Here is a 20697-nt window from a genome sequence, read left to right as displayed (position 1 = left end):
CAATGCCACAAGGATTCACCTCCAGTCCTGCACTACAACATAAATCAGTGCTGGCAAAATTTAATTGAAACTGCTTCTCTCTTGGGTCCATGTTCAACCCATTTTCCATTGCTCATTTGCTCTACAAACAAACTTGTACAAACCAGCAGGTTTTCTGGAGTGGGAAAACATCCCTGGTTATGTCCTATTCCACTTCCTGCCTCTTCTCCTAAAATGTTTTATCTCAAAGTCTCGCTAATAAAGGAGAATTTTTTTTTTTGAGATTTTTCAGCTGAGAATCACAGAATCCCAGAATCACCAGGTTGGAAGAGACCTCCAAGATCACCGAGTCCAACCCTGTGCATGCCCTAACACCCATGCCCATGCCCTAACACCACCTCAACTAAACCATGGCACCAAGTGCCACATCCAATCTTTTTTTAGACACATCCAGGGACGGTGACTCCACCACCTCCCCAGGCAGACGATTCCAGAACTTTATCACTCTTTCAGTAAAAAACCTTTCCCTGACATCCAACCTAAACTTCCCCTGGCACAGCTTAGGCTGTGTCCTCTCGTTCTGTCAGTTGCTGCCTGGAGAAAGAGCCCGACCCCCACCTGGCTACAACCTCCTTTCAGGCAGTTGTAGAGAGTGACAAGGTCTCCCCTGAGCCTCCTTTTCTCCAGGCTAAACAACCCCAGCTCCCTCAGTTGTTCCTCACAGGGCTTGTGTTCCAGGCCCTTCACCAGCCCTCTTGCCCTCCTCTGGATGTGTTCAGGCGTCTCCACGTCCTTCCTGAGCTGAGGGGCCCAGAAATGGACACAGCACTCGAGGTGTGGCCTCACCAGTGCTGAGTACAGGGAAGAGTGACTTCCCTGGTCCTGCTGGCCACACTGTTCCTGATCCAGGCCAGGTGCCGTTGGCCTTCTGGGCCACCTGGGCACACTGCTGGCTCATGTTCAGTCGGCTGTCGACCAGCACCCCAGGTCCCTTTCTGCCTGGCCACTGTCCAGCCACTCTGTCCCCAGCCTGTAGCACTGCAGGGGTTGTTGTGGCCAAAGTGCAGGACTTGGCACTTGGACTTGTTAAACTTCATCCTGTTGGACTCTGCCCATCCATCCAACCGTTCCAGGTCTCTCTGCAGAGCCCTCCTACCTTCCAGCAGATTGACACATGCCCCCAGCTTGGTGTCATCTGCAAATTTACCGAAGGTAGACTCCATACCCTCATCCATGTCATCAGTAAAATATTGAACAGAACTGGCCCCAGCACAGACCCCTGAGGGACACCACCGGTGACTGGCCCCCAACTGGGTGCAGCACCGTTTACCACCCCTCTCTGGGCCTGGCCATGCAGCCAATTCCTGACCCAGAGAAGAGTGCTCTTGTCCAAGCCGTGGGCTGCCAGCTTTTCCAGGAGTATGCTGTGGGAGACAGTGTCAAAGGCCTTGCTGAAGCCCAAACAGACAACATAAGAAGTTTTTGTGGAAGCTCAGAGGAAGCAGCTGAGCTGCAGCTCTACAGATAAGACCGGCCTGACATTTAGTCTCAACAATTTTTTAATAGATATTTAATTAACGAAGTGGATGCAGATACACAAACTTCATTTCTAGCTGGTTTCAGTGCATTTCCAATTTAGATGAACAAAGCCATGTACTGCTAACAAAAGTGAGTTAACAGAGGTAATAAAAGCCCTGAAATTACCTTAATAACGCCTTCCCCAGGCCTCATATCCGTATAGATCTTGACATTGTAGGAAATGTTGGAGAAGGTTGGGGTATTATCATTGGCATCGATCACCAGGATGTTGACAGTCACTGGGACACTCTCCTGGACTCCATCAGAAGCTGTCATCTTGAGAGAGACAAAAAAAGCAGGACAGGAATGTGTTTTAATGGTGTGTTCTCAACACAATTCCAAGAGAAATACAGTTCCAATAGGAGAAAACACAGCCTGACAACCCAAAATCAGGTTTCAGCAGAGCTTGAGCCTGCACGTGCAAGACTCAGGGCAAAAGCAAAGCCAACCCATCCAAACCTTTCCATTGTAGAAGTGAGAGGGAATAACTTGGAATTTCCCAGGGACAGGGCTGGGATAGGAGCTGTTGAGTCCATGGAGTCTCACCTGGGCATCAACACACGCAGGAGCTCTGTTAAACCTCCTGGACAACATTTGGAAGTGGGAATTACAGAGCTGGGGGCTCTTCTTATTCCACAGAGGAGATCTGAGCTCTCCTTTCCAATGGCAAAGGGACAGAAAATAGGGAGGCACAGACTGGGAACCCCTGCAGACGGGCTGGGTTTGCCCACAGCCCACTTCCAAATCATTGTAGGGCTGTTAAGGGGTTCACTCACAGCCTGAGGGAATATTAAATCCATTTCAGCATTTTTTTCCTCTTTTTTTTTTTCTTTAACACTTCTGGCTGTGCTGTCAGCCTAATTTTTTTTTATTTGGGATAGAAATAAAGCAAAAAGCCCAAGACAAGGCTCATGTTTCAGGGATGAGGGGAAAAAAGGCAACGAGAAAAGCAAGGCCAGGAATAAAAAGGAGGACGCAAATCCTGGATGGGATGAGGAGCAGAGGCCAATCCTGAGGCCAGGATGGTACTGGTAGGGGAATCTAAAATGCTGCTCTTAACCCACTCATCCTTCACTGCTCTCCTTCTTCTGAGCCATTTTATGACTTCAAGGATGCTGGAATTGATCCTTTCCCACCACTTGCTCCGAGCAGTGCCTGGAGGGTTTTCCAAGGGCATGGAACTCACAGAGAAGGTGTAGAGCTGCTGGACCTCCCTGTCCACGGGCTGCAGCAGGGTGAGGTAGCGGGTGATGCCACTCTGAGTCACAGTGAAAAACGTGGTGTAGTCGTTCAGGAAGAGATGCAGCTGCGGGTCCTTGGTCTTTCAACAGTATCAAATGAAACAAAGAGCATTTTATTATAAACTCAGAGGTACATTAAGTCTCCAATTACTCGCTACAGGTGCTCCTTTTAGTTGAAACCTAAATAAGCACAAATGCTGTGACTACAAATCTACAAAACTGTAAAGAAAAAAGGTAAAAAACCTCACTGCTGGCCTAAAAATCTAATCTTCTTGATGAAAAACATATTAAAAAACCACTAGAGTAAGAAAACCCAATAGTAAACGAATACCTGTATTGGTTTTAAATAAGTGCCTTTTTTCCCTCCTGTTACACGGTAATTTTAAGCCAGACACAACTTAATATAAGAAACCAGATTCAAGCATTTCTCTTCATATTAAAACCCAAACAAAGCTGAACTTGATTAACAGAGCAATAAAACAGTTGGGTTGGTGCAATGAACAACGAGAATGACGGGTGGTGAATGCCACACAAAATACAGGCAGCTCAGGGGGTCTCTTTAGGTCTCGGAAAGAATCCAAATGTATTGATGCAGAATTAGGAACCTCTCAGCTGATGGGGGGAAAACATCCCAAATGAACTGAAAATAACATTTTAAGGTAAAGAGAGGGGAAAAAGGCATTGTAAATTTACTCATGGCTTCCTGAGGACTTGGGTCACTCCTGATCTCCAGCTCTTTTGAGGTGTTTTTAACTGATCAGATTTTACAAAAGTCTTCAAACAAACCACATCACCTTTTGTTGCCCAGAGTATTCCAACAATTTTCTGTGTCCTTGTGCATAATCTGGTTAATTTAACCTGCTCTCACTCGTGAGTTAGAGAGCTCATTTGTGTTGTGAGGGGAATGCAAATTCCAGGAAAATGGAAAAGGCTGGGAGACAAGTCCTATAAAAACTGCTTTAAGTTGCCCCCAGGAATGTGGAGATGAGGAACCAGAGGAGTGGTACCAGCAATGACAGAAAATCCAAGATTTTACCAGCTCCTTCCCAACGTCATTCCACAAATCCCGGCCCTACAGAGGAGGACATGGGGAGAACCAGCTGAATTGCAGAAACAAACCCAAAAGGAGAAAGGCTGAATTCAGCAAATAATCCCCAAAGGAGCATTACTTCTCTGAACACTTTCTGAATCCAAAGCTCTTCTGGAAGGTTCACTCCATCAGTGCCATTCCTGGAGGATTAAAACCCTTGGGAGCACAGGACAGGTCCCCAGCACCCAACCAGGGGGGACCTGCACCAGGGCAAACAGAAACTGCTTTTAGTGAGCCCAAATAAAGCCCCAAAAGCAAAGATTCTGCTATTTAAATGAGAAACCATTCCAGGAAGCCATGAGAAAGAATTTTCCAAGTGTTCCACACAAGTGGTTCCTCAGTGCCTAAAGCTCTGCTGCAGACTGCAGCTCCCAGGAAAATGAAAATTCACTTTACAGCCAGCAATGCAAACAGCAACCTCTTCATTCCAGGAAGACTTAGGGAAGGTAATTGCCCATAATTGTTCATTTTGTAGACATTATAAAGTCAGTTAAGAATTTAATTTACAAAAGCCCCAGTTAATTTTGCAGTTCTTGCTTTCATGTCCTTTTGAACACTAATAAACAGCACTTTTTTCCTAATTTATTCCTGAGAAAAAACAATGATGGAGATTTCAAACTCTCCTGGAGTAATGTGTCCTATTCCTTTGCTATCCTTGTCTTAGAAATGTTCTCCTAGTGTGGAATGGAAACTGCCTTTACAGCAATCAATGCCTATTTTAGCACCTCCCAGGCATGTCAGAGACTCAGAGCAATTTATTCCCTTCGTCTGGAAAAGCACTGTTATGCTTGGACATTACTAGCAGGGATATTTGACATTATTAACAGGGATCCTAGACATTATTATCCCATTTTTTTGCTGCCTGAAAAGTCAGCTTGACTTAACTGAACATTTCACGTGAGAGAAAACAACCCCAGCTACACTGCCAACACTATTTCCAATAACTTTTTAAATTATTTTATTTTGGGGCCTGGAGTTGAGCATTGTGATTTCTGGTGGCATTACTGGGTCTCTGGCAAATTGTTTAGCATGGAATTTTAAGTAGAAAATGATCACAGTCCACACAAAAGGGTTCACATGCAACCTGCAAGGAGCATTTCAAGCACACAGTTCAAACCTGAGGTACTTCTTAATTTTAAAAAGCATTTTTGTGATACTCAGGATACCTTTGAAGACTTGTGACTATTTAATGAACATTAAGCAATTACAAGGTCTGACTTTATCACCTAAATTGGGCCCGATGTGTTTCAAGGGCTCTTTGCAGGCTTCACAAACCAAGGGACAGTCCCAGCCTCAAACCCCATCAGGGCAGAGAGAAACGAGGGAGGAAAGAGGGAAATGAAGGAAGAAATCCCACAATTGAACCAAAACAAGGGGTTTTGCACACATAACACCCAATACCTACGGGGAAGGCACCTGGTGGGACCTGCAAAGGAAAACACAAAACGGACACAAGTGAGGAAACACAATCCTGGGACTGAGGAACAGCAGAACATTTGGGGAACTCATGGTTACAGACAAAAAGCCTGACAAAAGAAGACCCACAAAATGCTGTGCTCAATGAACCAAGCCTGGGCTCGAGAGCGTTCTGCTTGAAAAACCTCTGGCAAAGTTCCCGCATGGATGTGGATGTTCCATTCCTGCTGCTCCTCAAATTCCACCAGGGGTTACAGCTCTGCCCAAAGCAAACAGTTTTCTGAAACTGATGGAGATGAAACCAAAATTCCTGGTGATAATTACAATATTGCCAAGAATGAGCAGACAAGGACATGAATTCTGTGTGTATTTCAATGATCCCAGAAGTTTTTTGGATGGGCTCTATTTGGCTGGGAAGTTCTCCAGGGTGGCCAGAACAAGCTCCAAGAGTATCCAAACTGCTCAGACTTCCTGATTTCCAGCACAGCCCATCCCCTAAAAGCTGCAGTGATAACAAAGACACTTGGATGACACAGCTGAGTTTTCCAACATTTTTCAAGCGGAGAATGATCAGCTCTGAAACGCCCACGGAGGAGAGTTTTTGTTGGAGAGATGCTTCCAGCATCTGCCCTCCTCATTTCTAGGGGAAAGAAGAAAATCTTTCCCAGTTTCAGCTGGAAAATCTGAGATCCAGAGCCTCACAGAGGTAAAGCAGGGGAGATTCTGTCTCCACACAAGAAATACATGGATCTGTTGGAATGAGTCTGGAGGAGGTCATGGAGCTGCTCCGAAGGCTGGAGTCCCTCTGGAGCCAGCCTGGGAGAGCTGGGGGTGCTCACCTGGAGAAGAGAAGGCTCCAGGGAGAGCTCAGAGCCCCTTGCAGGGCCTGAAGGGGCTCCAGGACAGGGACTTGGGACAAGGGCTGGAGGGACAGAACACAGGGAATGGCTTCCCAGTGCCAGAGGGCAGGGCTGGATGGGATATTGGGAAGGAATTGTTCCCTGGGAGCTTCAGAAGGCAGAATGAGACATTCATCCTAAAATAATCAAGGAAGACACACAGTGCTACAGGAGCAATTCAGTGTTAATATTTTTGGTTTTCCTTAAGTGTAAAGATCCAAAAAATTTAACCCCCTATCTTTAGAAATCCTAAAGGGAGGGAAGCAGCCTTTTGGCTTTGCCTTGCCCTTCTGTTTGTTTTAATGATGATATTAATTTATAATATCTGTTTCATTTGGGGAAGGATATTTCCTGAGTTATAGCAACTGTTGCCCAGGGGCAGCAGAACTGTCTCCTTAAGAGAGCATTGACTGCAAAACGACTTCAAACAACAACTGAGAGTGATAAAAGCAATCAGGAAAATATCAGAGAAAAACACTTTGGTATTTAAAATGCTTCAGTTCTCCTGGTTAAAAAAAAAATTGAAAATCTATTCTTTTTCCTTCTCTGGAAGTATTATTGAAAATCCATAACCTGCACTTGTAGCTGCATTTAAAACTTATTTTAGCCATTACTTGCTCTGTCTGCTTAAGTTGCTGCCAAGACATCTTTAAGTACAATTCTTTCGAATTTCCCACAAGCTGTCTGAAAAAAAAGATGAGAGAATCACAGAATGCCCTGAGCTGGGAGGGACCCACAAGGATCATGGAGTCAGGAACCCAGGAATGCCAAGGCCAGGTTGGACATTGGGGCTGGGAGCAGCCTGGGACAGTGGAAGGTGTCCCTGCCCATGGCAGGGGTGGCACTGGATGGGCTTTAAGGTCCCTTCCACCCAACCCATGTCCATGAGTGACACTCAGTGCAGCTTTATCACCAACCCTAATCACTGGGTAAATTAATTCTCTCCTGTGGAAGCCAAAGAGGAAGGAAAAATGCTTGGGGAGTCGTATGTAAAGAGCTCTCAGCTCACACAGTTTAAGTTCCTCATCTCAGCTTTGGTTTGCTCAGGTCTTAAGGAACCTGCGTGGCTTAATTTAATTTATGCCATTTAAACAGAGCACTTAATGATATCAGTGCTCGGCAGTGCTGCTCTAGTGCAAGGCCTGTTTGCAATGTCCCATCTATAAATTAATTTCTGCAAGGTTTAGAGCAGGACTCTGCTGTAATTCCCACAGGGTTTCGATTTAGAGTGGGTTTTGTTCTTTTTTTCCTTCAGACACACAGTTAAGTGAGCACTCTCTTCCTGCGTTTACCTGAAGACATGGAGTCATTTTCATTTTTCAATTGGCAGGCAGAATTCATTATGATTAACCAGTGGCACCAGTGGGAACTGGGATGCACCAGCACGGAGATGGTTTATCTCAGTGACTCATCAGCAATCCTTAAATTTAAATATATTCCTAAATCCATGAATTTCCTGAGGTACAATGAAGCCAGGAGATTGAGACCTGCAGACGTTAATGAGCATTACCTGTGCTGACAATCCCACCCTGAGCTCCCATCCAGCCCCACGAAGAACAGTTCTAGTGTTTGGCCATTTTATGTGGGAGCGCTGTTCAACTGCTGTACTCCCAGCTGGAATTCTGGGAATTCTCCTGCCCACAGCAGGTTAGAAGCACTCTGTGAATCTCTGGCACATGGACTGAACACACAGGCACTTCAATCTGGTTCTCTCACATCCGTGTCACACCTGCACCATGGCTTTGGAAAGGACTGTGCACGAGCCAGGTGATGCCAAAGGAACAGGAACATGGAAAATTTCCACCCAAGGATGAAGCTGATCCCCTCTGGCTGCAGGCAGATCTCTGTGTGTCAGAGAATCCCAAAATGGTTTGGGTTGGAGGCACCTCAAAGCCCATCCAGTGCCACCCCTGCCATGGCAGGGACACCTCCCACTGTCCCAGGCTGCTCCAAGCCCCAATGTCCAGCCTGGCCTTGGGCACTGCCAGGGATCCAGGGGCAGCCCCAGCTGCTCTGGGCACCCTGTGCCAGGGCCTGCCCACCCTAGGGAACAATTCCTTCCCAATATCCCATCCAGCCCTGCCCTCTGGCACTGGGAAGCCATTCCCCAATGTATCACCACACAGCCTTGGAAAAAGCCCCTCTCCATTCACTTAGATGCTACTCCACCTGAATTTCTTAATCTGTCTCAGTGACAGCAGAACTCCACAACAAGAAGAAAGCCCCAAAATAGATTTTTGGCAGTTACTCATTCTGCCACACTGAAATATTCCCCTTTTGCAACAACAAACAAAAATAATTCACTTTTGGCTCTGCCTCATTGTGTCGTGTGGCTGAAGTAGATTTTCAGTAACTTCACCAAACTCCTGCTAATCATCATCCTGTGAAAATTAAAACATGAGGTGAAACAACCTTAAGCTCACTAGGAGAAGCATTTGGGCCCTTGAGCTGCCATATCCATGGAATATCCTTCCTGTGGATATGAAATTTCAGGTCTGTTTGTACTGAGCCACAGAAATATGTAACAACTTCTAACAAGCTGCCTGAAGCAGCTCAAGAAAGAGAAATTTGGTTTTTATAGCAATTTCTGATACAGATCATTTAAGGCATGGTCGTGCTCCCAATTAAGAATCTGCTGCAGATTGGACGAGATTTTTTTATTAACAGTGTTCCAATTAAAATAACAAACACTTGGGCCATGGCTCTATTGGAACTTTTAGTGCAGGCAAACACAAGTTTATTAATGAACTGCCCTATCCCAGATCCAGATATTGGGAGGAATTCATGGGAATGTGCTGATGGACAACAATAAAATGTGGAGCCCAATGGTCAAACTGCCTGTGATGAATCTCAGAGCACCCCCTCAAAGCTCCAGGTATTGAACCTGTACTGACCAAATGAGGAACACAAAGGACTTTTGGCAGGGAACGAGAATCCCAGGATTTTCTTACAAACCTAGGGAATTAAAAGAACAGGTTGCTCTTCCATGCAGAAATTCCCTAAATTAAATATTTGTATTTTGAGTGCGTAAATATTACGTGTGGTACTTTCTACATGATTCAGTCAGAGTCAGCCCAAATTCAGGATTTAACAGTTCCAAGTGATCCTAATTTTCTGTCTTGGATATCACCTAATATGGAGTTCCATGGAGAATTGCCCAATCTGCCTTTGACGCCTCGTGGGCAGAGCTGTGCAGGTGCCAGGGAAGGGTTAATGCAGCACCATTAACTTCAGCCTGAAAACCCTGGAGCTTGTGAATTCCCAAGTCTCTCTGGCATCCCTTGAGTGTAATGATAGCATCTCCCAGGAATGGGAAAGAGTCCCAAAAAATCATCAGCAGAGAAAACTGCCACTAAATTTGAGTGTCTGATTTGGGACATGGAATTTTCTTCTGTTAAAGGGAATTGCTTTGAACTACTCTGCAATGGAACTGTGGCCAGCAGTGCTGGGTGGCATCTCTGACCACTCTGGGCTTTGTATCACAGGGACATCTTCCACCTCCCTGGAAGTGTCCCATCCAACCTGGGCTGGGACACTTCCAGGGATCCAGGGGCAGCCACCAGCTCTGGGTTACATTTATAAACCTGATCCCTGCCCACCTTGACTATCCAAAGTGGCACCCCAAGATCCCATTAATTTGATCAACCAAGAAACTGCTTTGCTTTAAACAGAACTGAACCTGAGTGTTTCCCAAGCAATCCTCATTAATTCCTGCTGATTCCCACCCTGTGTCCTCATTCCTTACCTTTTACCCTTTACAAAAGCCAGATCCAACAGCCTTTTCCATGTGCCTTCCAACCACTGATTTCTATCTTTGCCCATAAACTGAGGGGGAAACTTTAATGGAAAGAGATTCTCAGCAGGAATTTGGGATTTAAAACAATACAACACTCTCATGCTGTGATGTTTTAGTGACAATGGGCTCTTGAATTCCTTAAAAAACATGGATTTGCCCGAAGTGAAGCCTTAAAAAGCAGATTGTTTTCAGACTCTCAGGTTAAGAACTTTACTCAAGAGATCCTATAAGTATTCCTACAAAACTTAAGCTTGCAGTTCAGCTTTCCTTCTGTAGCTGAAGGAACCAAAAATATCAACGGAGACAATTGGAGGGACAACAGCAATTAGAGGGAAAAGAAGCATTGGCTAAAAAGCCCATAAAGACCTCGGTGAGAACAGAAGCAACGTTAGAGGTGTTGTACTGTTACTCCTTGGTTACTATTCCTCTGGAGATGCCTGATTTCCATTCTGAGTAATGTTCTATCAAAATCTGGCAGAGCAAAGAATGCAATGAACTTTCAGCCTCCTGCTATTCCTCCTATTCCTCTTCTTTTTGGTTCAAACCAGGAATTCCTTTCTCTCTGAGCTCCCCTCTCTCATTTCCGTGGTGTGGGGCAGGCTCATCCCCGTCACAAAATGCATTTTGATTGCCCTGTGCACTGAGCATTCACCAGCTTGAACAGAACAGAAACTTCCAGAGAGGTGAGCAAAACCCAGATCAGAAAATATCCACTTCCAAATCTATCTGCACTCAGAATGAAAACAAACAGAAAATCATCATGAAATTAAGATAATTTTTTTCTATTTATTGATCTAAATAGGTTTGTCTCAATTAAAAAAAAAAAAACAAACCAAAAAAAAGAAGCCTGAAAATAATAAAATTGCAACCACTCTGAAAGAACAAACTGTACCTCTTCCACGTCATTGTCCAGCACCACGACCTGCAGGGGGGAGGTCAGGTTCCGGTTATCCGAGATAGTCGTTCCCACTGGGGAGGATTCCAGGATGAAGCCCTCGTAGGTAGACCTTGTGAAATAAGGCTTCTGGTTGTTCTCGTCCAGGATCTCGATGTGGAGGTTGGCAAAGGCGGGGAGAGGATGTCCATTGTCTTGTTCAGCCTAAAAAAATCACCTCATTTGTCAAAGGTTCCCAGTTCCGAACAGTGACTCCCTGGGGATAATTCTACTTAAGAGTCATAATCCAGTTAAAAAATGGATTTTTTTTTTCCCCCAGATCCCCCTATTATGGAACTCAACATCATGGAAAAGAGAAATACCAACTAAAAGCTAGCTTGGAGAGAAGAACAGCAACACTTTCCATCACAGCCACATTTACACAGCCACAAGAACCCCAAACCTTGTGCAAACACAGCTCCTTAAACTCTCAGGATCGAGAGTTTTGAAAAAAGCTCCGAGGGACGAAAGAAAACTGGGAATGCTGATTGGACAGCAGAACCCACGGCAGCAGCAAGACAGTTAAGCCCAGAAGGTGATGTAGTGGGTTGAGCCTGAGCTGATGGACAGACTTTTAGACTAATGACGCTTCTCACAATTTACATATTTAAACAGCACAGAAAAGTGGGCATTTCCTTCGTTCCAGCTCACCTGCCGGGAGTGGGGGGGCCTCGGAGCCTCCGGGCCCTGCCAGGCTGGGCCGGGGCCCCTGCCCCACTCCCCTCTTCCCAACGCCATGGCATGGACCCTGGGTCACTGGGGGGGAACTGTCCCAGAGCCGCAGGCAGCTAAACCCAGCCATGGACTGCCGCACGGCTAAACCCAGGCATGGACTGCTCACAGCTAAACCCAGCCATGGACTGCCACACGGCTTAAACCAGCCATGGACTGCCACAGGGCTAAACCCAGCCATGGACTGCCGCACGGCTAAAACCAGCCATGGACTGCCGCACGGCTAAACCCAGGCATGGAGTGCCACAGGGCTAAACCCAGCCATGGACTGCCGCACGGCTAAACCCAGCCATGGACTGCCACACGGCTTAAACCAGCCATGGACTGCCGCACGGCTAAACCCAGCCATGGACTGCCGCACGGCTAAACCCAGCCATGGACTGCCACACGGCTAAACCCATCCAGCGCGGCTTCCTGGGACCGGGCGCGTCCCTCTCCTCTCCACGCGGGAGCCGTCGGGAGCCGGCGGAGCCTCCTGTCTGCAGCCAGCACACTTCACGCTGAACTGAAGAGGACACCACGCAGCCAGCAGCACAAAGGGAGCGAGGCTTTCTCCACCATAAAGCCTGAGCAAGAACATTCTTCAATGTGGTGGCTTCAGAGTCAGAGAGAAAGAGAAAGTGAGTCATGTGGGACAGAGCTGGAAATGGCGACAGGAGAAAAGAGGGCGGTGCCGCGATTCTCGTGCGTAGCTTAAAAAATACTTCCTGCATGCTGTGGTAAGAAACTGTAATATCACAAACTGTTTGTCTCTTGGATCCATTTGGAGTACATGGGGGGATGGAGAATTCACGCGTGGCCCGTGAAAATTGTGAAGAGGGCCCATGCCAGAAGCAGTGAGAGGCTTTTAGAGACTTGTGGTGAAGAAAGCCTTTGTGTTCAGGCCAAAGTAACTCATCCTTAAAAAGATTAATAACCCCATGTGATGGCCCATGTCTGGCAGTGTGAAGGAACTGTGAGATTTTTCAGGGCAGAGATGTTTTACACCACAGCAGATTGTTTCTTTCTGGGCGGGTCTGCTGTTGGTGGCACTTTGGGAACCACGTGATGCAGAAGAAAACCCTTTTTTCCTTAAGCATAACAAAGAGACTTTTCAAGAACTGCAACACTGACCAAAATCCCATGTTCTGCTTCCTTTGTGCGAGTTGGGTAAAAGGAGGGAAGTGCTGGAAGAGAGGGGAGGTTTGCTTGAATTTCTTGTTATTTGCTTTTAATTCTGTTAGTAATAAACTTTTTTATTTGCACAGCAACCGTTTTAAGTTTGAACCTGTTTTGCCTCGCAGCTCTCTAGTTTGCCTCAATATTTTCTTATTTTCCCCTTATGAAAAGTAACAGATTTTGTGTGCTTGACGCTTAACTGTGTCAAACCACGACAGGTGGGAACAGCACACATGGACACATTTGCTTCCTCTCCCCCCAAATCTGCCTCTTCAGCGTTACATGAGTGGGACTTTAATCTGGATTTTGCCTATTTTTGAATCCCAGACTGGTTTGAGTTGGACAGGACCTCAAAGCCCATCCAGTGCCACCCCTGCCATGGGCAGGGACACCTCCCACTGTCCCAGGCTGCTCCAAGTCCAGCCAACCTGGCCTTGGACACTGCCAGGGATCCAGGGGCAGCCACAGCTTCTCTGGGCACCCTTGTTCCCAGGGAAGTTGTGGATGTGTGTACAGCAGAATTCTTTACTTCCACAAAATAACCCCCACTTACTTCCCCATGGCAGCTCTGAACCTCCCAGGAGTTACTCCCTGATATTTTTCACCTGATTTATTCTTATTCTCAAACTTCCTAAAGATAAAAGCACTAATTGCCCATTCCACAGTGCTAAACCTATAAAAACCTAGAATTCTGCTCTCTTTTCCTGTAACTTCCCAACCAACAACTAATTAAAGCAAAGACACAAGGGAATTAGGAGACAAAAAGTAAACCGGGTTTAATTATAGTCCTGCACGTGACACTGCAGCAAGACAACAGTAGGCCACTGAAAGAGTTTCCTGTTCCACGGCCAAAATTTGTATTCCCAAAATCGGGATGCACACAGACCCTGGACCACAACAGAGAGAATGAGACCTAAATTCCTGTTGGTAGCAGGACTTTCTGTTTGCAGAGGGTTTTACTTCTAATCTGGTATTTCCCCCATTTCAAACAGGTAATTCCTCATTTTTCAAATCAAGAGTCCAAGGAACCTTGGTCTGGAAACATCCCTTTGGTTTCATCGAAGTTTTTTAAAATTTCTTATTTAAACACCTTTTCTTGGTCTGAAAAATGTTAACTTTCTTTGTTTATAAAGCAGCAATAGCATCTTGTTAATGATAAAAACCTCTATAAAAAAAAAAGAAAAAGGTATTAAAAGCTTCTAGTTCAAGTAAAAAGAAATATAAAAATTGTTGTTTTCTTCAGAGGAGGTGATGACACCTTAAGTAACCCATAAAAAACTTATTCTTGGTTTTTAGGAAAAAATGGAGTTTTCTTTTTAAAATATACCTGGATTACTCTTGAACAACAGGAAAAGATTCTCCAGACCAGTCCAGTTGATGCTCCACTGAATGAAAATAAACTTCACCAAAATTACCTGGCAGGACTCTGGCTACTGACCCAGGAGGGTGAAACTCCAGAAATGTCCTGAGAAGGAATTTTTGCCTAAGTTAAAATATTGAAAGTATAAAAAAAAAATACCAGGAAAAGTCTGCTCCTCAAGCACCACACACTACTGGGATTCTATTTTATATGTAGATGTATCATGGAATCAGAGAATCCTGGAATCTTTTAGGATGGAAAGACTTCCAGGATCATGTGCCCGATGCCCACCTTGTCCCCAGCCCAGAGCACTGAGTGCCACCTCCAGCCCTTCCTTGGACACCTCCAGGCATGGGCACTCCAAAGCTCCCTGGGCAGCCCCTGCCAAGGCCTGAGCACCCTTTCCATGCAGAAATTCCTGCTGCTGTCCAAGCTGAGCCTCCCCTGGCCCAGCCTGAGGCCCTTTCCCCTTGTCCTGTCCCTGTTCCCTGCGAGCAGAGCCCGACCCCCCGGCTGCCCCCTCCTGTCAGGGACTTGTGCAGAGCCACAAGGTCCCCCCTGAGCCTCCTTTGCTCCAGGCTCAGCCCCTTTCCCAGCTCCCTCAGCCGCTCCTGGGGCTCCAGCCCCTTCCCAGCTCCGTTCCCTGCCCTGGACATGCTCCAGCCCCGCCAGGGCTCTCCTGAAGTGCTCCTCCCCACAGGACTAACAATGGTTGTCCATCATTAAATACTCTTTTCTTCTGCTTTTCCAAGTAAAGTCAGTCCCTTCAGAGCCCAGAGTTTCCATCCAACACCTGTGAGTTACTTTATAAAAACCCTTAATATTTTTCGCTAGGAAGAGATCCTAAAAAAAGGAAAACGCAAACAACAGAGGGTCTCAATCTTCTGAACAGCTTGAAACACCACAAAAATGTCCTTGCTTTAAAGTCCAAGTGAGCCCAGAGCTCATTCTGGGATAAAAGCAGGAATATTCACCCAGGAAGGTGTTGCAGGCTTTGCTGAAGTGCTGGGAATTACACACTGCCAAACACAAAGAGAGTTGTTTGCTCCCACAATTGGACTTCAAATTTGAAACCCTGGAGCCCAAAAGGACAAAGCAAAGGCGTCCTTCCTCAGAACTTCCACTCAGAATCCCTTCAGCTTTCCTTCGTGTTCACTGGTCACAATGATGGATTCATTTCATTTTTTTGTTTCTGAAGATGCCTCTATTTAAGGGAAAAAAGCAAGATTTGCGAACAGCCACTTCCTTTTGCCTTTTGTTTGAAACAAGGAATTCCATATTACAACGTGAGGAATTGATTTGCTTTCAGATGTTCCATGAAATCAGTCCTAGAAGCAACACTTGACTATGAACAGAGTTCAACACAGAACCTTCATAATGCTCAAAAAATATAAAAAAAGCTGAAATGTTGTCAGATTTTGCTCCAGTGCCCTATTTCTTGTGGTTTTTCTTTCTGTGTTTTTTTTTGTTTTTTTTTTTTTTTTTTGCTTCTTTGTTTTGCAGTGGTTTGGGGGTGGGTTTTTTGTTATTTTTGGTTTTGTTGTGGGGTTTTTTATAAGAGATGAAGTTACATCTCATGGGAGTTGTTCCAGACATTGAGTGCTCCGTGCAAACCCTTTTTCCTCATATTGACCTGGACTTGCTTGTTGGTTGAGCTTTTTTGCTTCCTAACACATATTCTGGAGCACAAACAGCAAACAATTTACATTTGCTTCACCCTGGTATCTAAGCCACAAAGCATTTGGGTTCCAGTCCTTCAAAAAATGTGGTTTAGTGTCAAAATAATGAAGGATCTCTCAAATAACCCCAAGGATGTGACCTTCACACTGCTACCAAGACACAAAAAAACCAGCACAGACTTAGACTCTGGTATAACTGAGTAGCTAAGGGCAGCTAAAGAAAAAGAAAAGATAAAATAATGTGCAATGTGTTAATTCTCACAGATACTGAATATTTATTACATCATCTCTGCTGAAGATTGCTCCCATTGGTAGTGTCCATCATTTTGTCCTGATAGAAGATGGCTGGAGGTGACAGGAAAGCAGTTCCAGGGGGGATGCAATGAGTGAGGAGCAAATGGCTGTGGGAATTAACAGGGCCAATGGGAAGTTCCCTCCTCCAAAGTAGCAGATGAAACAGTTCCCCCAAAAATGTGAAATTAGAGCAATGCAAAAGGCTCCCTCATGGAACCATGGAGTATTCCAAGGTGGAAAGGCCCCAAAGGGATCATCGAGTGCAATTTCAAGCTGGAAAGAATGCACAGGGATCATGAGTGCAATCCCAAGCTGGAAAGAATACACAGGGATCATTGAGTCCAACTCCAAGCTGGAAAGGACCCACAGGGATCATTGAGTCCAACTCCAAGCTGGAAAGGACCCACAGGGATCATTGAGTGTAATTCCAAGCTGGAAGGACTCACAGAGATCACAGAGTCTAACTCCAAGCTGGAAAGGACGCACAGGGATCACTGAATGCAGTTCCAAGCTGGAAAGGACCCACAGGGATCATGGAGTGCAGTTCCAAGCTGGAAAGGACCCACAGGGATCATGGAGTGCAATTCCAAGCTGGAAAGACCCACAGGGATCACTGAGTGCAATTCCAAGCTGGAAGGACTCACAGGGATCATGGAGTGCAATTCCAAGCTGGAAGGACCCACAGGGATCACTGAGTGCAATTCCAAGCTGGAAGGACCCACAGGGATCACTGAGTCCAGCTCCAGGCCCCCAGCACTATCCAGAGCTGGAATATTCTCCAGCCAGTTCCCAGTGTCCCCTCTCACTGCCCAAAACAGCAGATCCTGTCCTAGAGAAACATCTAAAAGAGAGCAAAACCTGGTTCCCTTGGATAAAACTCAGAGTTCCCAATTCCACTTAGGCAATAAATACTCCTAGTTCTCCATGGAATCACAGGAGCCACTTCAGCAATCCTCCATCCAAACAATCTGTCCTAAGGTGCAAGGAAACAGAATTGTTTTATTCAAGACACTTCCATGCTGCTCCTTTTCCACAGGACTACAGAGTTATCTGAAGCGTAAAACAGGCTAATTCGGAACAAATTTTAAATAAAACATGTAATGGGAGGTTTGTCTTCATGCCAGATCTTTTATTTGATAAAAATGGGAAGGTCCATCCCTAGAAGCAAAGAAAAACCCAACAAAAAAACTCAAATAAAACAAAGAAAAAAAAAAAAAGCCCCAAACCAAAATAATAATAATAATAAAAAACCCCTAAACAAACAAACAAATGAAAACCCCAAAAAAGTTCTCTCTCCCCTCCAATCCCAACAGGAACATGAGCAAGGGGAGCTGAGGGGAGAGTGGTGCATGGGGATAAAAGTGAGCTTCACACAAAAAAATTGGGATGTCAGGATTTATTCCTGGTGAGGGGCTACGCACAAAGCTGTGCGGAAGAGTAGCAGGGGGAGCTGCAAACTGAGCTCCAAGAAGATCTCAGACTTAAGGAATGCAAAATTAGGGGGCAGGGAGTGGAACCAGATGAGCTTTAACGTCCCTTCCAAGCCAAACCATCCTGGGATTCTGTGATCCATTATTTAAATGGATGTGGTTAAAGTCAGGAGCAGCCAGCAGGGAGAGGGAGGAGGAGGGGCAGGGTGACAAAGTGGCTCCTTGGAACTGGGACATCACTCGGTGTAACTGAACGGGGAAGGCAGGGTGAAAAGAGGGACAGCATTTATCCAGGTTTAGGCTAAACTTTAGGATTGGGGATTAATTCCCGAGGTCGGCAGGTACAGCACAAGGAAAGAAGCGCTGAACTGGATTAAAACTTGGCTTGAGGACAAGGAGCACAGAATATCTTTAGAACACAGAAGAAATGTGATTTTCCTGTCAGTGACTTTGCTATCACTGAGGCAGGGAAACTAAATCAGCACAAAATGTGTCTGGACACTGGGCATAAAAAAACCCCCAAACCCCAAAACATCCATCTGAGGGCCATGGGTAAAGCATAACTTCAGGACCAGCAAGACTCACGGTGCTGCAGGGCAGTGATCAGCAATTAGGGATTATTTCCCAAATATTGCAACTCTTTCTTCTTCCCTCAAAAAACCCACCAGCCACAAAGCCATCAGGCCAAGTTTTAGGTGGTGAATGTTAAATTTTACATGGAAAGATAGGTTTTTATTGCAGAAAGGAAATTTCTGTCAATAAAGAGATACCACAGAACATCCCAATTATTGATTTTAATAATTTCATTGTTCTGGGAGTTTTGACACACAATTTAGGGTCAATCTTACTGACATGAAGAAATATTTTAGTGATTTAAAGGGAAATTTTGGGTTTCCTGGACCCTTTTTTCCTGCATCACAAAGACAAACCCTGTCCCTGCACTCAGATTTTTAATTCTACATCAAATCCCATCACTGTATTAAACACAAGAGAGAAAAAAAAGGCTGTCTCAAAGAGAGTTAATTGAATTCGGAGTTCACCTAAGGGCTGAACCTTTGAACAGCTAATTTAAAAAACCACTTCTTGTCCTTAGTACCTACAGGAGATGCACAACCAAAGGAATGATTTGGAAAATTTCAGCATCGACAGAAAGAGGTTGGAGCAACTCTTTAATGAAAAGAAACTTCTTCCATTCTTGTCCTAATCTGTCACCCTGAGTGCAAACCCCAAAGTTTAGAGGAGCAAAGAATAAGCACAAATCCTCTGAAATGCAAGAAAAATAAGACACGGGAAGAGGGGAAGGTTGGAGCTACCCCAACCAAAGGTAGCAAAGGTCAACAGATGTGTGGAGCCAAGAGATCAGAACAGGATGGGAAGAGCTGAAGGCTTGAAGTCCTTGGAAAAATCAATGAAACATTGCAGATATGAAGTTCTGAAGGGGTGGAAACCAAAAAACAGTAGATCATTCCGGACTTTTTGAGCCTCAAAACCCATGGAGCATTTCTCTAATGCAAGAACTTCCAGTCCCGTGAGCCTCAACTGATGGACATCTCCCATTGCCTGCTGGAATTGTGCTGTCTGAAATTCAGAATAAACCAGCCACAGAATCACCAAGGTTGGGAGAGTCTTTCAAGGTCATAGAGTCCAACCATTACCCCAGCAACACCAGCATCACCCCCAAACCACGCCCCCAAGGGCCACCTCTTGATGCCTCCTGAACACTTCCAGAGAGGGTGACTCCAACACTGCCCTGGGCGACTTCTTCCAAAGCCTGACCGCTCTTTCAGGGAAAAAGGAATTTTTTCTGATGTCTAATCTGAACCTCCCCTGGTGAATATGGTAAGAAAAACAATTCAAAAATCATGCTTGAAGCTGCAGCCAAAGACAGGAGCCTAGAGAAGAAGAGAAGCAGCTCAGATCTCCCTGGATTTCTCTTTATTAATAAATTTGTCTTCCATGAGCCAGCCTGGCCTCCCCTTGCACCCAGGTCAGCATTTGGCCCCACAGCACTGCCTGTCAAATCAGTCTTGGAAGGAATCACAGTTTGTGTTGGAAGGGACCTTGAAAATCATCCCTGCCATGGGCAGGGACACCTTCCACTGTCCCAGGCTGCTCCAAGCCCCAATGTCCAGCCTGGCCTTGGGCACTGCCAGGGATCCAGGGGCAGCCCCAGCTGCTCTGGGCACCCTGTGCCAGGGCCTGCCCACCTTCACAAGGAACAATTCCTTCTCAATATCCCATCTTAATTCCCCCTCTGTCAGTCTGAACCCATCCCCCCTTGTTCTGTCACTCCAGTTCGTGTTGCAGAGTCCCTCTCCAGATTCCCCGTACCCCTTGAGATCCTGGAAGGAGCTGTGAGGTCTCCACACAACCTTCTGTTCTGGAGAAGAACCCATTCTGTCTGTTTTAACCCTGCCACCTCCTTGTCCCAGTTGGGAACTCCTCACCCTGCCACTGCAGGAGAGGCTGAAGTGCTGCTTCCTCTTCACTCCCTGAACTCTGACATAAAACTGCAGTTCACAGGGGTCTGTCCCAGCTTCTTCCTTCCTCACCTGGAGGAGCCTCTGTCCTTCTCTGTCCTTTTTGGGATGCTGTGCTCAGGACGCCTGGATCTGTTCAGAGCTGCAGTACTTTTCTCCCTGTCCTTTTCTCTATTTTCACTGATGATTTCTAATGTTCCATTTCCTTTTTTTTTGGATCACCGAGCCAACCTTCACACTCCGTTCCCAGTTCCAACACCAAGATCTCATTCCCAAGTCAGGCCAGAACCCATCATTTTATAGAAAAGTTTAGGACGACCCTTTCTGACATGTTTCACCTTATTTTTAATCCATGCCTAATTTTATCAACCATTTTATCACCGACTCCCTTGGTCTTGCAAAGTCCTTCTGCAATTCTACAGTCAACCCCTGGAAGTTCCATCCCAGGAAGTGTTGGGAAGACATGGGGACACAGAGTAGTTGTGGGCTTGGCTGAGTTAAAAGGGTTGGAATTGATGGTTTTAGAGGGTTTTTTCAACCTAAATGATTCTGTGACTATGTATTTGTCTTTACAACCAGAATATTTTTTATATTTTATATTTATAGTTATATTTTTTGTATTTATATAAAC

The 20697-nt window shown here is 45.6% G+C and overlaps 1 protein-coding gene across 17 annotated transcripts in view; it reads right to left on the bottom strand.

Moving 5' to 3' along the window:
• PCDH15 (protocadherin related 15) overlaps positions 1-20697 on the bottom strand; it is a 633986-nt gene that overhangs the window by 145873 nt on the left and 467416 nt on the right. For all 17 annotated transcript variants that reach the window (XM_039553538.1, XM_039553554.1, XM_039553537.1 and 14 more), the window contains 3 exons: positions 10892-11098; positions 2744-2878; positions 1684-1833 (listed from right to left, as the gene is read on the bottom strand). In XM_039553538.1, coding sequence (XP_039409472.1) covers positions 1684-1833; positions 2744-2878; positions 10892-11098 — 492 coding nt within the window. The remainder of the gene's footprint in view (positions 1-1683; positions 1834-2743; positions 2879-10891; positions 11099-20697) is intronic.

Source organism: Corvus cornix, chromosome 6, assembly GCF_000738735.6.
Source record: "Corvus cornix cornix isolate S_Up_H32 chromosome 6, ASM73873v5, whole genome shotgun sequence".
NCBI classification, from domain to species: domain Eukaryota; kingdom Metazoa; phylum Chordata; class Aves; order Passeriformes; family Corvidae; genus Corvus; species Corvus cornix.
This window is presented reverse-complemented; position numbering and strand designations above follow the sequence as displayed.